The sequence below is a fragment of the Stenella coeruleoalba genome, assembly GCF_951394435.1.
Source record: "Stenella coeruleoalba genome assembly, chromosome: 16".
In the NCBI taxonomy this organism is placed as follows: Eukaryota; Metazoa; Chordata; class Mammalia; order Artiodactyla; family Delphinidae; genus Stenella; species Stenella coeruleoalba.
In genome coordinates, this window is record NC_137162.1 from 5,241,581 (window position 1) to 5,266,287 (window position 24,707).

Genomic DNA, 24,707 nt, shown 5'->3' on the forward strand with positions numbered 1-24,707 from the left:
GTCCAAAATTTTTTCGGATCCATTTTATATCTATAATAAACATATATGCTTCCAAATGGGTCCTCAGAGGATGCATTACGTAAGTTGAACAAGTAAAATAATGATAATAAGGTATCTTCCATTTGCCCGGAAATGTAAACTATTTATTAATGATGATAATTGCTGAAATTTAGATTTCAAGTTGGTGTTCAGGGAAAGAGCTAAATAATGCTTGTTTTCCTTTGGAGGAATGATTCGTAAAATGGTGAAATGTCTATTTATGAGTATACACTTTTTTTGTTTGTTTGTTTGCTTGTTTTTTGCGGTATGTGGGCCTCTCTGTTGTGGCCTCTCCTGTTGCGGAGCACAGGCTCCGGACACGCAGGCTCAGCGGCCATGGCTCACGGGCCTAGCCGCTCTGCGGCATGTGGGATCTTCCCAGACTGGGGCACGAACCCGTGTCCCCTGCATCAGCAGACGGACTCTCAACCGCTGCGCCACCAGGGAAGCCCGTATGAGTATACACTTTTGAAATACGTAAATATTTGGCATCCCGTTGAGCTCAAGAGAAGCCGTCTTTGTATCTTCTTTACTCCTGATGAGATGCCACCTTTGGGATATCAGTCTTCATAATTTTACACGCTGACCAATTGCAATATGTCAGGCACTGTGCTCAGGCCATTAGAACCATGGCCTCATTCAATCACACCACAGATTCTCATCTCGTCCCATTTTATAGGCAGTAAAACTGAGGCTGAGTGGTGTTCCCCTCTTGATGAGAATGCGGAAAACCAGCTGTGAACCCAGCACACCAGCTACAAGGTAGGTGCTTAGTAGCTGAGCTAATTTTCCTCTTATCCAGATAGGCATTTTAATTATTTTTCTGAGAAATCTGAGGTCACTGACAATGGCCAACATGAAGTAGAGACTTCATGCACTTCTGTGGTCATCAGAGAAAGTTGGGAAGAGGATGAGGAAATGGAAAGGCGGCCATAGACAGTGTCCCAATTTCTACCCTGACCGAGGTGGCTGTGACCTGGACTCCACCCTACTAGACAGGGAGCTTTTCTAGAGCAAGAAAAGGCCTATATCAGTCAAGGTTCACCTAACAGGGGCTCAGATTAATTCTCTGCGTGTCAAAAGAGTTAAAGAATAGGGACTTACAAATTAGAATCATTGAAATCACAAAGGTAGCTGTATAATTCAGAGCAATAGACATTATGTACTGTACTTAAGATATCAAGTTGAAAGTGGAAAGAAAAGAAGACCCCAGCCCCAGAGCAGTCTTGAAAATGCAAAGGACAGGCACACTGAGTAACATTAATGGAAAAAACCTAGAGCATCAGGAGTCTGGCCAGATACTCGAACACGTGACGTGGACATAATTTAGGGAGCAGAGTGCCATGTAATGCTGAAAATTCATGCAAGGCAAAGGCTAGGGGAACTGACACGATGCATGACATGAAAAACTGAAGAGAACGTAGCAATTTCCATAAAGCAAGGCCTGGGAATACTTAAATGGCCGGTCGGGAAGCCTTCTCTCTGGATGAGAACGTCACAGAGAGGGCAACCAAATGGCCTCCTATTTAACTGCAATGGGGACTAAATGGAGTAGCCCAGAGAAAGGGACAGAGGCAGGTCATCGCCATGAGTTAGAGGTCAAAAGGCCAAAGGGGCTTCCCTGGTGGCGCAGTGGTTGAGAGTCCGCCTGCCGATGCAGGGGATGTGGGTTCGTGCCCCAGTCCGGGAGGATCCCACATGCCGCGGAGCGGATGGGCCCGTGAGCCATGGCCGCTGTGCCTGCACGTCTGGAGCCTGTGCTCCGCAACGGGAGAGGCCACAACAGTGAGAGGCCCGTGCACTGCAAAAAAAAAAAAAAGGCCAGCAGGTGCAAATGTGCTCTTTACTTAACTTAAGGAAATGTTCCAGAAGCAATGTGTACGGTTCAGTCTTTCGGAGAGGAAGCAAATCTTGCTATTTCAGCCCTTTTCTAAGCTGAAGCTTTAGACCCCACTAGGAAAGAGGTAATATTCCTGTCAAATTTCACAGAAAGGCTCCCCCTTTCCTTTGGAATGGAGTCCCATCCATGGGGGCCAGTATCTTTAGAGAAGCAGCATAGCGGACGCTACGGAGCATGAATGCCCACGTGAACTCCGCGGAACCCTCTAGAGCAGAGTGGTGGGTTTTTACGGGTAGATGAAAAGCAGGTATTTATGGAAGCTGTATTTGAAACCAATCGTACACCAGAAACAGAAATGGGGGAGAGCTGTCAAAAGAAACTTATTCTGCAGGCTCAGAATAAAATTACTATTCTATGCTTTGTCATTGATTTATTGGAAATGCATTTAGAAGTCCTAGGAAGCTTTCATGTCAGACAGTGGGTGGGCTGGCAGGTAGGCCGGTGGTGATTGTGCAGAATTCCTCCTGGAACCTGAGCCTGGGGACGGGGTTCCAGCCCCAGTGGCTGAGTAAAAATGAGTAAATAAATAAAAATAAGACATATTCCTTGTGACTTCAAAGCAATGCAAAACAGGGACAGAGAAATCAGGAGGCACTGGAAGAAAACTTAAAAATCAGGTCATGGAAAGAAAGCCTCATAAACAAAAAATGTGAAGTTCATTAGTAATCAAAGATGAAAACGGTATATCATCATTTGCCTGCCAAAGTAGCAGAGGAGTATTTAAGTGATGATAATGTTAGCACGGGCGCAGGGGATGAGCACTCTTAGATGCCACTGGTGGGAGCATAAATTGCTGTAACCTTTTTAAAAAGTGATTTGGCAATAGCTTTGAAAAGTCTTGGGAAAAAAGATACTCATCTCCTCAGGGTAATTCTACTTCTAACAAGCCACCTAAGGAAGTAATTCAGAATTAGAAATTTTATGCCCAAAGATGTCCATTGCATCACTGAAAACATCTCAATGTTCAACAGCTAGGAACTGTATAAGTAATATGAGATTTTGTAAGGTTGAAAGATAAAATACAGGATGCCCAGTTCAATTTGAATCTCAGATAAGTAAGTATGTCCCAAATTTTGTATTGGAAATTTCACATCAGACATTCATATACTAAGAAAATGATCTGTTGTTTACCTGAAGTAGATTTTTATTTGCTAAATCACGTAACCACACCATAGTTTTCTGATGAAACATTATGCCACCATCAAATACTAATCATGAAAATATGAACTATTTTAATAACATAAGAAAATGCTCAACGATGAAAATCAGACATAATTATGGTACATATACTTTTCAGCAAAACAAAGAATATAAATATAGCATAGGAAAAAAATAAAAAAGAAGAAACAATTAGAAGAAAAGACACCAGACAGTCGTGGGATGGGAGGAGGAGCCCAGCTTTTTTTTTTCTTTTGCGGTACGCGGGCCTCTCACTGTTGTGGCCTCTCCTGTTGTGGAGCACAGGCTCCGGACGCGCAGGCTCAGTGGCCATGGCTCATGGGCCCAGCCGCTCCGCGGCACGTGGGATCTTCCCGGACCGGGGCACGAACCCGTGTCCCCTGCATCGGCAGGCGGACTCTCAACCACTGCGCCACCAGGGCAGCCCCCAGATTACTTTTATAATGGAAAATATATTAGTATTTTATTTTTATATAAATTTTTATTGATTGATTGATTTTTGGCTGCATAGGGTCTTTGTTGCTGCATGTGGGCTTCCTCTAGTTGTGGCGAGTGGGGAGCTTCTCTTGTTGCAGCGAATGGGCTCTAGGCGCACACTCCAGTAGTTGTGACATGTGGGCTCAGTAGTTGTGGCACGCGGGCTCAGTAGTTGTGGCTCATGGGCTCTACAGCGCAGGCTCAGTAGTTGTGGCGCACGGGCTTATTTGCTCCGTGGCATGTGGGATCTTCCCAGACCAGGGTTCAAACCTGTGTCCCCTGCATCGCAGGTGGATTCTTAACCACTGTGCCACCAGGGAAGTCCCTATATTAGTATTTTAAAAGGTAGTCCTGAGAGAAACAGATGAGATCTCCTCCTTCTCCCTCTGCCCGTGAGTCCCCATTTCCTACTCCCTTACCCTCAAAAATCTCTTTCATGGGGCTCCCCCATCCACGAGGACTAGGTCACTGCTGCTCAAGCCCTGGACTGAACTTGCCTCTGAGCCCTCCCTCCTAGAACTACCCTCAATGCCCCAGTTTTAAATCTGTCTGGCACCCCAGTGCTCTAGGCAGGTGGAGAGGTAGAATGAAGGACAGATTGGATGGAAGACAGGTAGGAAGGAGGACAGGTAAGACAGAGGACAGGTAGAATGGAGCACTGCTGGTGGAGCAGGGGACACTGAGCGGCAGGCTAGTGAATGCACAAAGTCCCTACAGGATATAGAGACAGAAGGTTTTTAAGAAGAACAGATTTTGGAGAATGGGAACTTAGGATGAGTTCTTTTCAATGGTATCTTTGTCATCTTTGGCTAGTCTAAGGTCCAAGACTGAGTACATGAACTAGAAGGAAACATCCCAAGGATTTGAACTCACAGGCCTGAGCTGTGAAGGGGTGCTTCCTTTATGTACTAACATCAGGACTGAGTTATGTGGCTTGAACAATAACGTATGAAATTGCTCTTGGTAATTCCATCCGCCAGTCCAGAATGTTTCATATGACCGCGGGGCTCACATTGTGCGTGGGGCACTCGGCACAGGAAGAAAAGTTAACTCTCGTCCAAGTGTTCTGAACGCCAAGGGATTTGGGGGCAGCTCCAAACCACAGAAGCTACTGGAGATGCGGAGAGAGCCCCAGGAGCATGGAGTCTGGAGGACGGGCACCAGGCTTGAATCAGAGGAGAATCTATTATTTGAATCGGGGATTACACTTCTTGGTGGCCAGTGATGAGATGTTAAAAATTTTAAACGTGGGCTTCCCTGGTGGCGCAGTGGTTGAGAGTCCGCCTGCCGATGCAGGGGACACGGGTTCGTGCCCCCGTCCGGGAAGATCCCACATGCCGCGGAGCGGCTGGGCCCGTGAGCCATGGCCGCTGAGCCTGCGCGTCCGGAGCCTGTGCCCCGCTAAGGGAGAGGCCACAGCAGTGAGAGGCCCGCGTACCGCAAAAAAAAAAAAAAAAAAAAAAAAAAAAAAAAATTTTAAACGTGTTTCACGAAGGCAAGTGCTTTGAAGAGGAATTCTCATTTATATGTTTCATTTCAAATATATCAATGAAAACAAACCTACTTCATCACCATTAAAAATTAAAGAAAAAGTAATCCCCAATGATACTGCTAAATGACACTGGGCAAGAATTGTAGTAAAGACAGGAAGACAGATGACTTGATGGATTCTGGATGACTTTCATATTGGGGAGCATTCCAGCCAAAGAATCAATACTGTAAAGCAACGTTATGAGGACGAGGATTTGGAGAAGGGAATGTAATTGAGAGCTGAGTGCTCTGTTTCAGAGGCAGGGGTGACGTGAAATAAATCCCCGTACGGATAAGTTCTTGGACAGATGAGGAGAAAGCTCTCGAGAACGCAAAGGCTTCCTGTTTTCAAGAGGGAAAGCCAATGATGAAACATTTACAGGTTCTATTTGTTACAAGGAAATTTAAGAGAGAAAAATAGGGAGTCCAAAAAGATAACACAAATAATATCCCAAAATGTCATTAACTGCCCCAAAGCGTCCTCCGAAGTCTCCGTAGAGATGATGTTTGTGAAAATATACGTAGGGGGCTTCCACATAACAAATTTAAAACAATGAAAACACAAACTCATCTGTCTCTTCACATTAAACTGACAATAAAAAAGTTTTTACAACTCACAAACCAGATAGCTAGTGGGAAGCAGCCACATAGCCCAGGGAGATCAGCTCGGTGCTTTGTGACCACCTAGAGGGGTAGGATAGGGAGGGTGGGAGGGAGATGAAAGAGGGAGGGGATATGCGATATATGTATATGTATAGCTGATTTACTTTGTTATACAGCAGAAACTAACACACCATTGTAATGCAATTATACTCCAATAAAGATGTTTAAAAACAAAAAACCTCACAAACCCACAAAGACCAAGAGAATAAGAAGAGACACAACTACAGACAAGAGAATTCTGGAAGCTGACAAGTAGATGCAGGAATGGTTACCGGCTGCCCTGGAGGCAGGAAGGGAGTGCGTATCTATCAGGAATCCTGTTGATTCTGGCAGAGAACCCTAGGAAGGCTCGGAAACTGGAGGTGCCAGGTACTCAGAAAGCGAGGCTGCATGTCAGGTGGAAACCAAAAGCACTGATGTCTTTAAAACGTGGCCAATATGCCCACCCCAGCACATCCACCAAGGGAACCCCGCTCACTCCCGGCAGGGAACCACGTGTTTATCCTCTGGACAAAGCAAAAGAGACAGGAGCAGGAGCCACCTGGCTGAGACTATCCAATGATAAGCCAATCACTGGGGGCTTCCCTGGTGGCGCAGTGGTTGGAAATCCACCGGCCAATGAAGGGGACATGGGTTTGAGCCCTCATCTGGGAGGATCCCACATGCCACGGAGCAACTAAGCCCGCGCGCCACAACTACTGACACTGTGCTCTAGAGCCTGTGAAACACAACTAGTGAGCCCACGTGCCTAGAGCCCATGCTCCACAACAAGCGAAACCACCGCAATGAGAAGCCCATGCACCGCAACGAAGAGTAGCCCCTGCTCGCCACAACTAGAGAAGGCCCATGCGCAGCAACAAAGACCCAACACAGCCAAAAAGAAATAAATTAAATAAAAGAAAAAAGAAGCCAATCACTGTAAACTCCCCACTCTGCTCGGCTCAGCTCCCAGCAAAGCAGCAAGGCTCAGCCCCTCCACCAGGCTTAGCCCCACAGCAAACTGGAACAGGAGACTGGAAGAATCCTCTTTGGAGAAACTGACCAGCACAAGAGCATACCCACTAACTTCCCATGGAGATTCTGACAGCGTGAGAGCCCAGCCCACAGTGGTTTGCCATGCAGTGAAGCCCAGCAGCCTCCAAGCTCTGTGAGAAAAGTCAACCAAGCGTTAATAAAGGAGACCTGAACAAACAAAAACAGAAGCCAGAGGAATGAAAGAAAATTTAGAAAACATAAGAAAATTCAAAGAACGATCATTATTTTCCTCAGGTAGATAGGAGATTATATCCATAAAACAAGAACATGATGTTATAAAAAGAAAAAAAGGGACAAAGACAAAGAAATGATTCTGGAATATTTCAGCTGTATTAGCAAAAATAAACATTTTAATAGAAGCGTCGGGATAAAAAACTATTGAAATCCTCCAAAAGTAGAACAAGAAGACACAGAGAGAGAGAAAAAAAATTCCACTGACAAAAGTATCGAAAAAATACTTAAGAATAAATTTAACTTGGTCCCTGAAAACTAGAAGGTAGCGTTAAAGGAATAAAAGAGGACCTAAATTAATAGAAAGATATCCCACGTTCATGGATGAGAAGACTTAATATTGTTAACATGGCTATACTCTCTAAATTGAGGTACAGATTCAACCCAATCCCTATCAAAATTCCAGCTGGCTGCTTTGCAGAAATTGACAAACCAATCACAGATGATCATATTTTGCATAATTCTATTTCTAGAAAATGTCCAGGATAGGCAAACCTACAAAAGCAGAAAGTTAGACTTGTGATTGCCAAGGGCTGGAGGTTTGGGCGGAAATGGGGAGTGACTGCTATTGCATACAGATTTCCTTTGAGGATGATGACAGTATTCTAAAATTGATCATGGTGATGGTTAAACAACTCTGTGCGTACAGTTAAAACCCTTAAATCGTTCACATTAAATAGATGAATTTTATGGCATATAAATTAGATCTCAATGAAGCTGTCAAAAATTTTAAATAAAACTTAAATTAATTAAGAGATGTAAGATAATTTTTCTAAAGTGTCATGCATGCACAAAATGAAAGGGCCCACTGTGTGTCAAGCACGATCCAGACTCATACTTGTGAGATTTTGGAACACTACGGATAGAACAATGAATCTCAAACATTCAAGAACAAATGAAAAGCAAAAAGAGTTGCAGGTGTGGATCGGGAATTGCTCATGGAGGGGCCGGTGAAGGGGCAGCTAATTCTCAGGGCAAGTCAAACGATCTGTCCTTGTAAACCAAGTAATATACTATTCTGATTTAAAACAATAATAACCTGCTTGGAAAACTCCTTCCAAATTCTATGATCCTTGTGAAATTGTTCTTTCTCTTTAGATTTGTGAAATAGATACAAGACAGTTTTCTTCACCTTTGCTTTGATTTCTTCACTTCTGTGTTTTCCCATCATAGGAAATTACTTAACCCTTTTAGGATGGGGGTTACAAGGAAGAAATGATAATGCAGATAGAACAACGGTGTAAAATGAAGGTAAGAAGACAGTGCCCCACGTGAAAAACATCAGAAGGCAAAAGTCACTGCTGTACTTTGCAGAGTATTTCACGTCTTGTTAAGTAAATATGTGCTTAAGCATAAGATACAACAAAACGGCTGAATCGGGTACTATTGTTAACACTGAGGTTCTTGGAAAAATAAATATTCACTCACATAATTTGAACTTGGTACATCTTTCCCAGAAATACAATCCATGGCGAAATTGAGGGCTGTCTTTTGTTCCCTTTCTCATTTAAAGATAAATTCAGTCCCATGAATCCTTTATCCAAAGTACAGTTAATTTTCACTTATTTAGTTTCCAAAATATTGCGATCCCTTATTTTATCAATATAAAGGACCACGGAGTGAGGGATGACTGTAAAAAGAAGCTATACAAAATTAAAAATAGTAGAGTTGAGAAACTAATGTCATCTATTAGCTCTTTTACAACTACTAGCAACAAAATTAAACCTGAATCTTAAATTTTAATTGAATGCCAGTATTTCATATCATTGCAGACACTATAAAGAAAGAAATCTAATTTTAAAAACAAAATCATTTTCCATTTTACAGTGGCAGTAATTGTAAGAAGATGTTTATAGGACGAATATACCAAAAGGGACTATCTGGATCTTGTATTAATCATAACAACATTTGCTGCTTATTCAATATAATACATTAAACACATATTCACATTTGTTATAAGGGATGAAAATAAATCACAGTCAAATTTTATGTATACAATTTATACTTTATGTAATAATGAGGAATATATACTTTGTATACAACTTCTTGATAGAATTCATTTGTTGCTAGCGTAAGTCGGAGTATAGCAGAAAATTTTATATTTATTTTCATAAACTCAGAAAATCAGATAATTTAAAATAATCAGATTTTTCAAATGTTCTCCCATGATATATAGTAACTGTAAATACACTGTAACAGAAACAAGAGTAACTGAGTCTTAATAAAATTTTGCCTCTGAAGGAGGATCAATGCTCTCCGTATTTTTTAAATTGACTTCTGTCCATAAAGGACACTCTTACCATCACAGTTATAGATTAAAGTTGAAACTCTTTACTGGATGAAATGAAATTCCTCTATATGAATCATAAATGGATGCTGTCCCTCAATATTATTTATATTGGTTACATGAGTCAGTGAGGAGAAAACTACGTCACATACCAAGGGTTAAAAAAATTAATGAATCTTTAAGGAGAATAAAATATATTTGGGAATATGAGATTATTATATAAAAGAAACAGGGATGATCTCGTTTATAAGATATTATTTCTTGGGAAATAGTGACTTATACATACATAAATACATCTACTGTGCGCAGATACAGGCTCAGACGCCACACATCACATCACCCATAGCTCGTCTGCTTACGACTGCGTAAGCACCCAAAGTGATTTAGGCTCTAAGTGCCTTGAGGTTTATTTTCAAAATTTCCTACTATGGGGAAGTGGGACTCAATCTGGGGGGTACCCAAGAGAAATTTTGCAGAGCAATGTACCTGTCGAGCAGGTGTGTAAGAAAACACTGCAAGTATGAAGCACACCCCACTGGGGCTTCACGCCCATCTCATCTCCCTTCACCACAGTCCTGAGGAAATCGAAGGTCCCCAAGATTCGGAGGAGATGGAGCCACTTGGAATATCCATAAGAAAGTGTGGGGATAAGGCCAAAATGATGAAAAGATTCAAAATGTTGCAGAGTATTAACAGGTGCAACGCTCAACTCACAAAGAGTGGGTGCTGCGTTGAAAGCATGGAGTTCCGGGGCTTGGTCAGGTGAGTAGACACAGCACCGCCCAGAAGGAGCACACACAGGGGGCCTGGGACCAAGGCAGGATGAGGAGGATGCTGGAAGAGGCTATCCTGGCCACAGTGGGACACCTGCGACACCCGAGTGTCACAATGAACAAGGAGAGCAATGGATTACAACACATGGAAAGTCCTTGAGTCTATGTTGATACATGAGCAAGGGGATTGGTGAGGCAGGTGGCCAGAGAGGCAAAGGTAAGGCTCTTTTCTTACAGACGAAACAATGTAGATGGGACAAAAAAATTAGGAAATCACCAGTTTCAGCTCCTAAAGCAATGGTTGATTCCAGCAAGGATCCTCAATGGGGGTTGAAACTATTAGGTCAAAGGTCCTTGGGGATGAAGATACTCAATCTGAAACTCACCCCCCCACACACTCTTCCTCATTACAGCTGTGCCCCCCGGTTCGATGGAATGTGAAGGACACATTATCGCTGAGGTAGTATTTTATGCCAAAAATGTTAAATCATGAGGAATAACTTTTTGAGGAAAACATCCTTACCCTAGCTTTTTTCAGGGGGTGTATAGAGGATATTAACTCCTTTTTACAGATAAGAGTATAGAGAGAGTTTAAGCCACCTGGCCAATACACAATTAGAAGATGAGAAGAGCAAGAAACAGCCCTCGGACCAAAGTTTAAAAAAAAAAAGGAAGACGGAGGAGGAGGGGGAAGAAAGGGAAGAAGGGGGAGGGGACGGGAGAGGGAGCAGCAGACAGCTCCAGATTATGGGACACTGGCCAAGCCCACTGGCCTGGGCCCAGTGTCTGGGTACATACGCAAGTGATGGCTATAATGGTGCTGGTGGTGATGATGACAGATAAAACACACAAGAACACTTTACAAGTCACGAAATTTGTACGCTAAAGTCACAAAACGTTCAAAACAGAGTCAAAGAATACCTAAAAAAACTGGAGATACATATTATGTTCATGCTTTGGAAGAATCAATATAGTGAGGACGCCAAGTGAGCTACAGTCAGCAGGAGGTTATTGTAGAAATTAACAATCTGATTCTAAACTTTAAGTGGAAAAGCAAATAATGTGAAACAGCCAAAGAAATCTTGAAAAATGTAAAAGGACACACACTACCTGCTTTTACGACTGACTATAAAACTACAGATATTAAGACTGTGCGGTACTGGTGAAAAAGGCCTATAGATGAAAAAACCTGACTGCACGCATATGGTTAACAGATTTTCAACAAAGGTGTCAAGAAAATTCAATGAAAAAGTATAATCTTTTCAACAAGTGGTATTTTCAAATGGTACAATTAGACACATATGAAAAGTCCCAAACAAAAAGGCAGGGGGTGGGGAGAGAGAATTGATCCTCACCCTGCCTCATATACAAAAATCAACACAAAATGTAACATAGACATAAATGCAAAACCCCCAAAACAGCAGAACTTCTAGAAGAAAACACAAGGAAAACCGTTCTGACCTTGGATTTGGCATATACTTCCTGGGATACAAAAAGCATGAAACATAAAAGATAAAAATGACCAAAAGAACTTCTTCAAAATCAAAAACTTTGCTCTTTGAAAGACAGTGAAAAGAAGGTGAAAAGGTAGACTGCAGAACTGGAGAAAATATTTGCAAAACACATCTTAGACAAAGGGCTTGTATCCAGAATATATAAAGAATTCTGAAAACTCAATTAACAACCAACCAAATCGAAAAACTGGCAAAAAAATTTAAAGAGACATTTCACTTAAAAGGAGATACAAATGGCCGAGACAGACATGAAACCATGTTCAGTGTCACTAATAATTAGGAAAATGCAAATTAAAACCACAGTGAGATACCACTACACACCTATTAGAATGGCTGAAGTTTAAAAAAAAAAAAAAAAAGCAGGAAGTTGCAGAACAGACATTCTCCTATGTTGCTGGTCTGAAGGCAAAAGGATACAGACATTTTGGAAAAGGTTTGGCAGGACCCAACCTTCCTGCTTCTAGGTATTTACCCAAGAGAAATGAAAACATACATCCACACAAAGACCTCTATACAAATATTTATAGACAGTCTTAGTCTTAATTGCCAAACATGGAGACACCTTACATGTCTATTACCTAGTAAGTGGATCAACAGACCGTGGTAAATCCATGTGACGGAATAGTACTGCGCAATACAATGGACCTACTACTGAATAAACAAATGTGCATCGTTCTCAAACACCAAGGGTTTCTTTTGTTTCAAAGAAAAAAAAAAACTGTGCTAACTGAAAGACGTCAACACAAACGGCGACACAGTGTATCAATTCATTTATGTGACATTCTAGAAACCCAAAACTACAGTGACAAAGGGGAGACGCTTGACTCCAGAGGGGAATGATGAGGGGGGACTTTTTTAGGCATATCACAATCCTCTAACTTTGTATTTGGTGGTGATTACACAACTGTATATATCCATCAAAATTCAGAACTAAAAAGGGTGAATTTTACTGTATGATCATATATATATATGATCACACAGTAAAAAGAAGAAGAAATATATATATATAAAGAAGAAAATTTGAAAATCATAAAATCCCCATAAGATGATATGCAACTAATATTGATATTCTGGTGGATTCATTCTTGCTCTCACATATATAGAAAGAGACTACTTTTAATGAACATTGGATCATACCTCAGTTACTGTAGCTTTAGCTTTCAAATGGTTTGTTATCTGTAGTACAAGTCCTACATCACTACCCTTGGTTTTCACATTTCCCTGAGTGTCCATGCCAATCTATTCTTTCGCATGAACTTTAGAACCACATTACTGAGCGTGAAACAAGTCCCACTGGAATTGAAATTGAGGTGGCACTGAATTTTTAAATTCATTGAGAAGGCTTATGATAGCAGCCTTCTCAATTACACGCACCCAGTGTCTCTCCGTTTGTTCAAGTCTCTTTTGACGCCATTCAGGAATATTTTGTGATTTTCATCATATGGATCTTAAACGGCTCTTGTATTATTGTTCCTAGTGGGAGGAGAGCTTTTTCTCCAAAAAGCTTTAAATTTTTCTCTATATTTTTATTTGTATACTTGGGAAAACCATTGACTGTCAACTTGCAGAAATCTGTCATCACTCCCTGTAGTCTTTGTTATGAGGGGGGTGTGGAGGGGGGCCTGGGGAGAGATGTTAAAACAGACCAAGCCAACATCTGTCAACAATTTTGTGTTGTCCTTTCCAATCGCTATCAACTGTATTTCTGTTTCTGGACCTACTACACAGGTCCTCACCACCAAGATGATGGCAAGTTGTAATAAGAGCCAGCATCTTTGGGGTTGTTTTTAGAGATTTTAATGGGCATGCATGCCTTTAGGGTCTAATGTGTTATTTTTATTTTTTTAATTGAGATTTAATTGACACAGTTTAAGGCATACAATGTGTTGATTTCATACATTTATATACTGCAACACAATCACAACTTATGGTTAGCTAACACACCTGTCATGTCCCGTAATTGCCATTTTTATGGATGGTGAGAATATTTAATATCTAGTCTCCTGGATATTGGCTTCAGATAGACCTTAAGATGTTAAGGAAAATTCCTAACCTAGAGATCATCTCTGACAAAATATGTGAAGATAAAACAAAAAGGATTATGGATATTACTAAAATATAAGAGTTTTATATTGAAGGGCAAAAAGATCCAGCAGTAGAATTACGCATCAAAAGAGCACACAGGGGGCTTCCCTGGTGGCGCAGTGGTTGAGAGTCCGCCTGCCGATGCAGGGGACGCGGGTTCGTGCCCCGGTCCGGGAGGATCCCACACGCCGCGGAGCGGCTGGGCCCGTGAGCCATGGCCGCTGAGCCTGCGCGTCCGGAGCCTGTGCTCCGCAGCGGGAGAGGCCACAACAGTGAGAGGCCCGCGTACTGCAAAAAGAAAAAAAAAAAAAAAGAGCACATAGGGATGCTGTTAAATTTTACTAAGGGGGCAAGAAAGGTACCACCCCCCAAAATAAATATGTAAGGCCAAGCTATAATAAAACAAAACTTAGAAGAGGGACATTTCTTCATAAATCCCATTTCCTAGGAAGGGCATGGTCTAACAAACATTTACAGAGGCACACTGTGTTAGGCACTGTTCCAGAAGCCCTCATGAAACTCACATTCTATTGGCCAGAGTGTGTTGACAGGGAGCTCACTGTCAGCTAAACTTAAACAAGAGCTTCACTCAACCCTGACAAGTGAAGCTCTTGTTTAAAGCTCCTTAGTATCTTAAGGAGACCCTCTGGTACTTGCTCTGAGGTATCATCAGGCACCTGGCAAGTATACACTGTAGATACTGTCACATCACATTCTGCAAAAACAAGACAAAACCAAAACCCCTTCCAAGATGTTGAGAAAAATATTCAACGGGATATCCATCAAAATATACAGCGAGTACCCAGAGTTATGTACACATTATTCACGTCTATCTATTCCTACACAGACTTAATGAAAATACTAGAAGAAGCCATTCCCCTACTCTTCTCAAAATTTAGAGCTGTGTCTTGTAATTACCAATCATAATGGTGACCACCACAGTTTTAATTAGGGAATATAAAACACTGTTTTCTTAAGATTAATCTCTTTAAACCAAATTCACCTATTTCGAAGATTAATGTTTTAACATGACAATCACAGACATTTCAGGTACCTGACTCACGCATAAAAATAAAAAGGAGGCACCGGCTCCAGCTCCAGGGGCTCCGCTCGCCTGCCGGCACGCCGCACACCACCCACTGCCCAGGACCGCTCAGACCCCTTCCGACAGCCCTCTCTGCGCAGGCTAGGACGCCTCTCCCCCGTCCCCCGACCCTGCCGCGGAAAGTTAAGTTTGAAGACCCGGGGTGGGGGGGTGGGGAGAGAAACATGGACGTGAAGAGGACGATCCACCTGGAGCTGAGGAGCTGCACCCCGGCAGCTGTTCAAGAACTTGTCCTGGACGATTGCACATCAAATGATGGGAAAATTGAGGGCTTAACGGCTGAATGTGTGAACTTAGAGTTCCTCAGTTTAATTAATGTAGGCTTGATTTCAGTTTCAAATCTCCCCAACTACCTAAATTGAAAAAGCTTGAGCTCAGTGACAATTGAATCTTGGGAGATCTGGATATGTTAGCAGAGAAACTTCCAAATCTTACACATCTAAACTTAAGTGGAAATAAACTGAAAGATATCAGCACCCTGGAACCTTTGAAAAAGCTGGAATGTCTGAAGAGCCTGGATCTGTTTAACCGTGAGGTTACTAACCTGACTGACTTCGGAGAGAGTGTCTTCAAGTTCCCGCCCCAGCTCACCTACCTGGTTGGCTATGACCGAGAAGACAGTGAAGCCCCTGACTCAGATGCCGAGGTGGATGGTGTGGGTGAAGAAGAGGATGAAGATGAAGACGAAGACGTAGAAGGGGAGGATGAAGACGAAGTCAGTGGGGAGGAAGAATTCGGATATGATGGAGAAGCTGATGAAGATGAAGACGGGGGCTTCCCTGGAGGCGCAGTGGTTGGGAGTCCGCCGGCCAATGCAGGGTACACGGGTTCGTGCTCCGTCCGGTCCAGGAGGATCCCACATGCCGCGGAGCGGCTGGGCCCGTGAGCCATGGCTGCTGAGCCTGCGCGTCCGGAGCCTGTGCTCCGCAAAAAGAGAGGCCGAGACAGCGAGAGGCCCGCGCGCCGCGATGAAGAGCGGCCCCCACTCGCCGCAACTAGAGAAAGCCCTCGCACAGAAACAAAGACCCAACACAGCCAAAAATAAATAAATAAATTTATTTTAAAAAGATGACGATGAAGATGAGGAGGAAGAAATCGGGAAAGGTGAAAAGAGGAAGAGAGAAACACGATGAAGGCAAAGATGATTGAGACCCCAAATAACCTGCAAAAAAGAACTGTTCAGTATTGGCTGGACTGCTCACAGGGATTTCGTAGCTGTTTAAGAAAAAAAAGAAGGTAGCTGTGATCACAAACCCCAGGACACCAACCCACCCAAAGAGCCAAAGAACAGTTTCTGTGACATTCCACCGTCCTCCATTTAGTCCCTCTTAGGAATCCACCACCAAGCTTGGGGACTTCACCTCAACAAAATTATAAGCGTTGTTAGGTTTTTGTGTAAGACTTGCTGTAGCGTGGATAGCTGTGATTTGTGAGTCGACCGTCCGTGGCTGCCAGTTACACTGAGATTGTAACAGCATTTTTACGTTCTGTACAACAAAGAAGCTTTGTAAATAAAATCTGAACGTTTAAAAGAAAGAAAGAAAGGAAGCGTCACAAACCACACTGGTTTCCCTTCACCTGAACCCAAACCTCTAATCGCAGGTCACACTGAGACGATCTACATTGGGAGCCACTCTTCAACAGATCTTCAGCCCAGATTTTTTTTTTTATTAATCTTGATCAGACAAGATCTTAACAGCATGTAGTGGAAGGTAAATCCACAGAGTCGCACTATAATGACGAATTTTAATTACTTTCCAGAATCACTCCTTGTTTGCAAAATTGAGTATGTTTTTCACAAGCTCATTCTCTGGCTACACAGTTAAAAGTGCAAAATGTAGTGATCCTAGCTCCTGCCTCAACAAGAAGTACACGGGATAATGAAGCCCACTAGTTTTGAATTTAAATCAGCTGTTTTGGGGTCATGAAGGGGCAACAAGCAGAATTCTAGACTGATCAGTTAAAGAGAAGCACGGTCAACAGGAGGTATTTGTTTGAAAGAATTGGAAACTGCACACAACTACATGGGAATTCTGGAAAGGAAAGCACCATTACTGCGGATAAAACCATTATCACAAATGATAATTTCTAATGTCGACCAACGAATGGGCCTACAAGGCCATCCATGAGCTGCCCCCCTCTCCACAAAATACCCCTGACTCCATCTCTGATATGAGCTGAACTTTGTCCCCCCTCCCCTGCAAATTCATATGTTGAAGTCCTAACCCCCCAGAGCCTCAGAATGTAAATGTATTTGAAGATGAGGTCTTTCAAGAGACAATTAAGGTAAAATAAGGTCATTAAGGTGGCCCTCATTCAATATTACTGGTATTCCTTAACGAAGAGGAGATTAGGACACACACAGAAGAAGGGCCACGTGAAGATGCAAGAAGACGACCATCTACTAGCCAAGGAGAGAGACTTCCGAAGAAACCGACTCAGCAGGACACCTTGATAGTGGACTTCTGGGCCTCTAGAACGATAAGGAATGAATTTTGGTTGTTTAAGCCACCCACTCTGTGGCTTTTGTTATGGCAGCCCTAGAAGCTAATGTAACCTCATGGCTTCAGTCACAGTCTCCATGGGGTCTCAGAACTCGCCCAGCTTCTCCCCTCAAGAGGCTGCCCTGCCTGTGTCCTGTGATGAAGGCTCCTCCCCAAGAAGACCACCTTACTCCCAGCCCCTTCTTCCAGCACGTGGCTCCAAGGCCTGCTTCCCCAGCACTGCTGCTGCTGCACCCCATTTAAAGTGGGGCCCCCGCTCAGGCCCCAGCACACCCCCTCCTCCTGCAGGAGTTGCCTTCACACACAGTCACGTAATCTACCTACTTATTAGAATTGTTGTTGATCAACTCTCCCCACTAGAACATAGACTCCAAGAGGGCAGGGATCACCGTTTCACTCACCAACCAAGCTCTAATGCCAAGAAAAGAGCAATAAATCCTTTGACGAAGCAGACTGAACGCCCATGATGTTGTCATTAAAAAAAAAAAAAAATTAAAGTGAAAAAAGGCCTTATATAAACAAATAAAAGGGAAATTATTCAGTCCAGCAAAGGCCGTAATTGGAAATAAGGACAGATTAATAATATCATTAAAAACAATGTACTTCTAATGAAGTTATCAATTTCTTTAGTCTTTTTAAAGATCCCTAAACCTACTGCTAAGTAACACTTTTCTAAAGAAATTCATGTACCAAAGTATTTTTTACAATCAACTTGAAACGTATGTTCTGAGACGCTGACAATACTACCAGAATTTTTTTGGTATCTAATAGTACTGAATTCACGTTAGTTAGCACAATGTCTCTGTGGTGGGGTTTGCTGTGAACGCATCTGAATGTAAGAAACTACCTTGGGGATTCGCCATCTACCTTTTCTCTAAAGAGAGCTCTCTCTCTGGGTTATCATATTCAAAGCAAATTTAAACACTGTGTCCTGGAAAAGAAGAATTGACAGGTGAGTCTTAAAGCAAAGCTGGCCTGGTCATTTAACGGGCGTTGCATTGATAACGACAACCTGATATGCTAGAAAATTTGTGCACTTTTGTACATGGAGTAAAAGCCCAGGGCCCTGTTGTAAGACACGGTCTGTGAGTCTGTTTACTGGGCAGTAATAGGTGTGCACAGGTGCAGCCCGTGGCTTCCATCCCACGCAAAGCTTCACCTGGGTCACATCACGTCATTGTAAGCCTCCATCAAAACACAGGGCAAAGGCAAAAACCAAACAAGAGTGCGATGGTAGCCACCAAGCGATCACAATGCAGCCACGTAATCCAGCAAAAATGAGGAAGCAGAAAACCTCACTTTGCTCACAGGCTTTGTATAGCGTTTGAGAGAACATTCCGCCAAGTGCACCGTGCTGCTCCCCGCCCCACAGATGAGAGAGAAAGAGTCTTCCAACCACCCGGGGACCCGGGCACATTCCCGAGACTCAGGCACACCTTTCTGGAGGGTCTCCTCATCTACAGCCAGATGATTCAACTCCCCTTCCCTCTACAACCTGTGAGCAAAATCCATTCGTACGAAAAACAGGCGAGGGCAAATGTGGCTCGTTTTGAAATATTAAAATTATCGTCATAGAACACAGAATGCAGAGGAGAGTGTGTTGAAGCCCAAAGGACATTATTAACCCAGCATGTGTGTATCACCATTTAAAAAAAAGTTTACTTTGAAAGAACAGATAAATTCAATAACATACAAAGAAATATGTGTGATCAAGGAGATCGTTATAATCTGACAGAGAAAAGAACATATTTATTTATTATTTTGAGATGCTAATGGCTTCAATAAAATTCTGAGAAAATTTTGATATAATTAGAGTCTTGTTAGGATAATGAGGTATTTATATGGTTCACATTTCTTGTGTATTTGATAAGTCCTTACTTTGGCATAATTGCTATGAAATAAATTTCTATAAAGTCAAAAAAATAAAAAGAATAAAATCACCTTCAAATTTCTAATACTTTCATGATTTTACCAGATGGAAAATCTACTCGGTTACTAACAAGTATCAGTTATAGGGTAGGCAGTAAAATTCAAGCTGAGGGTTATAAAGGTAATGGGGAAGAGACCAGTCAGAGCTCAGGAACGTCCAATACAGCACGTTTATGCAAGGCTCAAAAAGTCCTACCTTGTCGCATGTAACTCGGAGGGAGCTGAGGGGGATTGCTAGGGACCCATGCTCAGCCCAGCCTGAAAGTCACCCCGAGATTTGGCTTCCAGATCTGACTGTGTCTGAGCCGCAATGAAACCTCACCATCAGCGCCCCAATGGGAGAGTCACAAATCAAAGGAGGCTCATCCTGATTCTGCCAGCATGGAAGGAAGCGTGAGATTCTCACTGCCTGGAACCCTGAGAACAGGAGGAAGGCTTGGGCGTCACTACGGCCCCGCCCCTTTCTACACACGACCTGCCCTTTATAACTGGCCATGAAGTAAGCCTTTTCCAACCAGAGGGCAGCATTTCCAGCCCAGGAAGAGCAGGGTAATTTCCGGGGGAACCAGGATCGGGGGAAAGTGTCCAGAGCGTCCGCTGCAGCCAGGCATTTCAGGTAAAGGGCTGCTGGCGGACGGCTCAGGATGAAGCCGGCAGAGGACGACAGAGCCCACCTCACATCCATTTCTCGTCTGCTTTCTGCCCATCAGGTGGGTGCTCAGGGCATGTCTGAGGATACAGAACGGAGGCCTTAGGAACACCGCTTGTAAAATGCGTTGGTTACAAACGGTCGCCAACCGTGCTGCAGCTGAGGGAGGCCCACACTGGCAGAGAGTTACAAGTCTCAATCACCTTCCCCCTGCCCTGGGAAGCTCTTATGATGGCCAGGTGTCTTCACCTAGCAAGTATATTCGTGCTGCCCTGACCCCGAAGAGAGGGTGTCCAGGACAGCAGCTCTGGAGCAACAAGGACAGACTGAGCCAATTGCAGCAGATAAAGGAGAGGACAGGCAGGGCAACTGATTACAGGTGTGTTCTTCAGAGAGCAATGGAGAGCTACCTGGTGAGTGGGAGGGGTCAAGAATGGCCACATGGGGGAGCTGACTGTACACTAGGACCTCGGAATCATCCACTCACTCATCAACACACACATGCATCACTACTTGCTACAGGTCAGGTCCTGTGCTGGGGCTTGGAATATGAATGGAGATAAGCCACAGGTGCCTGCCCCGGTGTCTGGTGAGAAAAGACCCATTAAAGAGCAGTTGTATTAGCGTGGCAGGGTCAAGATGGGGTGACACGGGTGCTGGGGGGGAATGGAACAGGGGCACCCAGCCCGGTGGAACTGGGGAGAGAAGTGGGAGAAATTCAGTCCAGGCAGAGATGCTCCCTAATCACAATGGTGAAGGTCCCAGGAGCCTGGGAGCTGGGAGCCCAACAGGCCCCTTTATGGGAACTGGTCAGAGAGGCAGAAAGTAAGATAGAAGCAAAGACAGGGCAGGGACCTCAATGCTCGACTTTATTTGCCTGCAAGTTTCCTGTGTCTTATACATAGTTATTCTCTTTGCCAATTAGATCCTACTCCAGTCCACAAGTACGATCAACATGATGGGGATAGAAAGTTGCCTATTAGGAAAATTTCAAAACATCAACAACTTTGGTGCTCACTTAGAAAGGAGCATATTGTATTGACTACTTCTTACGTTTGACAGGTTTTATCTGGCTTTCTCTTTGCATACGCTTGTACAGAAATGCAAATCCTTCCCTGGCAATTACAGAGTGAAATAGTGGAAAAGATACTTTTGTAACAACTTGTAATTTTCTAAGCTATGTATCCAACAGCTAGAACTCAGAAGGCTAACTTCTCTGCATTCTTCCAAAGCAACCCTCACTCCTTGGAGAGAAATCCTTCAATCTAATTGTAGTTAATTAGACAAAACTGATTAAGCCCTGCATTTGGTTGCCGGCAGTCTGGATCAACATGAGATGGTGAACAGAATAAACAAGGAGAAGGACGGGCTTGGCTGCATCCTATGTTGTGCCCTTTCTCTGGGATCTAAAAGGAAAGAATGGTGATCGGAGAAAATGTCAAGATTCACATAGCGGAGGGCGCACCACGGGCTCACCTGTCCTCTTCAGGGAGGTCTCTGACACGCCCCCCTCTTGCCTGTAGCACTGATGCAGCAAGTGGGGCAACTGCTGTGCTTGACTAAAACTCGTTCCGTTCCAATAAAACACTCAATTATAAAAATTTTTTAAAGTCCATTCAGTACTTAGAAAATTCAGTTACAAGGGGCCTGCAAACAAATTACAATTCTTGTTCCCATCCATTACTTTGTGTACTTCTGACACATAACAACATATGAATTCCAAACCTCTCTAATTCCGATTTACTGGCAGAGAGAGAACAGAGTTAATCGGTGGAAAATGTGAATTTCAGGATATATTTTGTAAACACTGATTTTATGTACATAAAGGAACTTACTCAAAAATAGATTACAAAAGTATACATAGTAATTTTTCTGATACTTCTAATTTAACGGTTACATATAACTTTTTCTTATTCCAACAGCACAGTTAACGTATTCAAGTTCATTAAAATGTATTTTAACTTTCTACTAGTTCGAGTTTAAGCAAATTTTTTATCATATACACTCCTTTTTGCCCTTCCACAAAACTCCTGCTTTAAATTCTCACTTATTTTTATTTGAAATTCTTTATTACAAATAACTTAAGCCACGGTAAAAGAAAAATGTATACACATTTTAAAAGTGTTTCTTAATAGTCCTTCTCCAGCCTAAAAAAAATAGTCCAAAGTTATCTTTGGATATAATTAAAACAGGATATTTTTTCTTATTAAATAGTTAATGGGACTTCCCTGGTGGCACAGTGGTTAAGAATCCACCTGCCAATGCAGGGGACATGGGTTTCCGCCCTGGTCTGGGAAGATCCCACATGCCGCGGAGCAACTGGAGCACATGAGCCTGCGCTGTAGAGCCTGAGAGCCACAACTACTGAAGCCCACGTGCCTAGAGCCTGTGCTCCGCAACAAAAGAAGCCACCGCAATGGGAAGCCCGTGCACCGCAACAAAGAGTAGCCCCCTTTCACTGCAACTAGAGAAAGCCCATGCACAGCAACGAAGACCCAACACAGCCAAAAATAAATAAATAAATTGGAAATAATTTTTTTAAAAAAGATTGCTTTGAAAAAATAGTTAATGGGTTATCAAGAAAACCTGGTTTTCCAGGGACAGAAAGTAAACACATAAATTTTTAAGAAGGCGCATGTGAGCCCAAAGCATAGCTATAAACATATACCAAGAAAACATCAGTATCTTATTTTTCTTGTGAGTCTCCAAGTCATTTTGATAAGCTAAGTAGCAGAAAGCAAACCTCTGCTGGTCCGTAGTCCCTACTGATAAAAGCTTATGGTGAAAAAAGGCAAACTGCTGATCCGGGAGTGTGTGTACGGAGATATGGAGAGACCAATGACAGAAAGGTGATTTATTAAGCTAATTACGCAATTACTTTCAACAAGCCATTTGTAAGCACAAATCTTGATAAAAAATAAATGCTGGAAACATCAGCGTGTATGAAGTGTGACATCTGTACCCCTCTGTGCTGCTCCTGGAAGCTCAGATACAGCGACTTCCCTCCCTACACCCATGGGTAAAGACGACAAAGACAAAAATACTGACTGATGCTATTAGAACAGCATCTCCCTGATCCAATGTGATTGAATTAAAGAGTGTCTGTCAAACACTCTCAGCATAACAGTACTTTGTTGTCCAGCAGGCCGGGCTACACACGGTTCAGCTTTCCACTCTCCTCCGAATGAGGCCTCAAAACAGAAAAGCTGGGCTGCCCTGGTGGCGCAGTGGTTGAGAATTTGCCTGCTAATGCAGGGGACACGGGTTCGAGCCCTGGTCTGGGAAGGTCCCACATGCCGCGGAGCAACTGGGTCTGTGAGCCACAATTACTGAGCCTGCGCGTCTGGAGCCTGTGCTCTGCAACGAGAGGCCGCCATAGTGAGAGGCCCGCGCACCGCGATTTAGAGTGGCCCCCGCTCGCCGCAACTAGAGAAAGCCCTCGCACAGAAACGAAGACCCAACACAGCCAAAATAAATAATAAATTAATTAATAAACTCCTACCCCCAACATCTAAAAAGAAAAAAAACCAGAAAAGCTGAGCTTCACAAGATGTAGACCGTCCTCCCAAGGGTTTAGTTCAAGAGTCTTTAATTGAAAAAGCACTGAGCTCTACATCAGATTAAGGAAATAACCGAAGGAAACTCAGTAAAGTAAGGATAAGCCATAAGGTGCACGTTCCACACAAGAGACCATCTTTCTAAGACACTGTGACTCCAAGAGCTGTGCATTAAACCACTTGCTGGGTATAGCTTCTCATCACGCCCTCTGGACGAACCTTAAACCACTGCACCTTTAAATCAACTGAGAAAGGCAGCTGCTCGTTCACCCAGGAAGACACAATGAAGATCAATCCAGGACACAGGAGTGGAAGGAACTTTAACCAGATGACACCTTTGAACATTTTTGGTTCTGTAACTTATCCCTAATGCTCCTAGCATTCATTCTGAAACCCATACCCTGGGCCGGAGACTGTGGGAGAGGCTGAGGATACAGAAATATGAAGACACAGTCTCAAGGCTTGAGAAGCTCCCGCAGTAAAGGAGGGGACAGTGTGAACAATGAACGGGGCTGCATCAGCGACAGTCAAAATGGGAAGAGTAGGTCTACACCTGCCACTGGTGTAGGCTGGGGACATGGTCAGTATCACAGAGCAGGTTGGGCTGGGACAGAGATGGGACAGAAGGTAAGGAAGACAGGGTCTCACTCAGCACTGGAATCAAGTGGGCTGAGAAGATGACCAGGGGATTCCACACCAAGGAATGCTTTCAAAGCCAGTCCTGATTGTCTAGAGTAGTAAAATCCACAGAGACAGAAAGTAGAAGGGTGCTAGGGTACCAGGGGCTGGAGGAGGGGAGAAGGGAGAGTTAGTGATTAATGGGTATAAGAGTTTCAGTTTGCGAGGATGAAAAGAGTTCTTCAGATGCATGGTGATGATGGTTGCATAACAGTGTGAATGTACTTAGTGCCATTGAACTGTACACTTAGGAAGGTCAGGTGGCACCTTCTGAGTTATGTGTATTTCATCACAATTAAATGAAAAAAAATTAATTAGCTCCAACAAGACCTAGTACTCCCTCCCCTTTGTAGACAAAATGGCCAAGATGTGAGTGAGTAGAATGATGGGAGATAAGGAAGTTAGCCAAAAGCTAAGTACATAGCCCCCAAAGAGCAGTGAGCTTAACCAAAACCTTTACTTCTTTAGGGCTGCTTCGAACAGATCATGAATCCACATGTTCACACTTGTTAGGACTTGCAGAGTATATTTCAGCAAGTCCAGTCCAACCACAGTGCACTGACAGTTCCTTC

At 43.2% G+C, this 24,707-nt stretch overlaps 2 protein-coding genes across 3 annotated transcripts in view; one reads left to right on the forward strand and one right to left on the reverse strand.

Moving 5' to 3' along the window:
- DOCK1 (dedicator of cytokinesis 1) overlaps positions 1-24,707 on the reverse strand; it is a 527,155-nt gene that overhangs the window by 207,229 nt on the left and 295,219 nt on the right. The gene's annotated exons all lie outside the window — the stretch shown is intronic.
- Positions 14,983-15,967, forward strand: LOC307175054 (putative acidic leucine-rich nuclear phosphoprotein 32 family member C; the record flags this gene model as incomplete). Its single annotated transcript, XM_079899865.1, is given in 5 exon segments — positions 14,983-15,163; positions 15,166-15,203; positions 15,207-15,591; positions 15,887-15,944; positions 15,946-15,967. Coding segments are annotated over 5 exon segments (684 nt in total).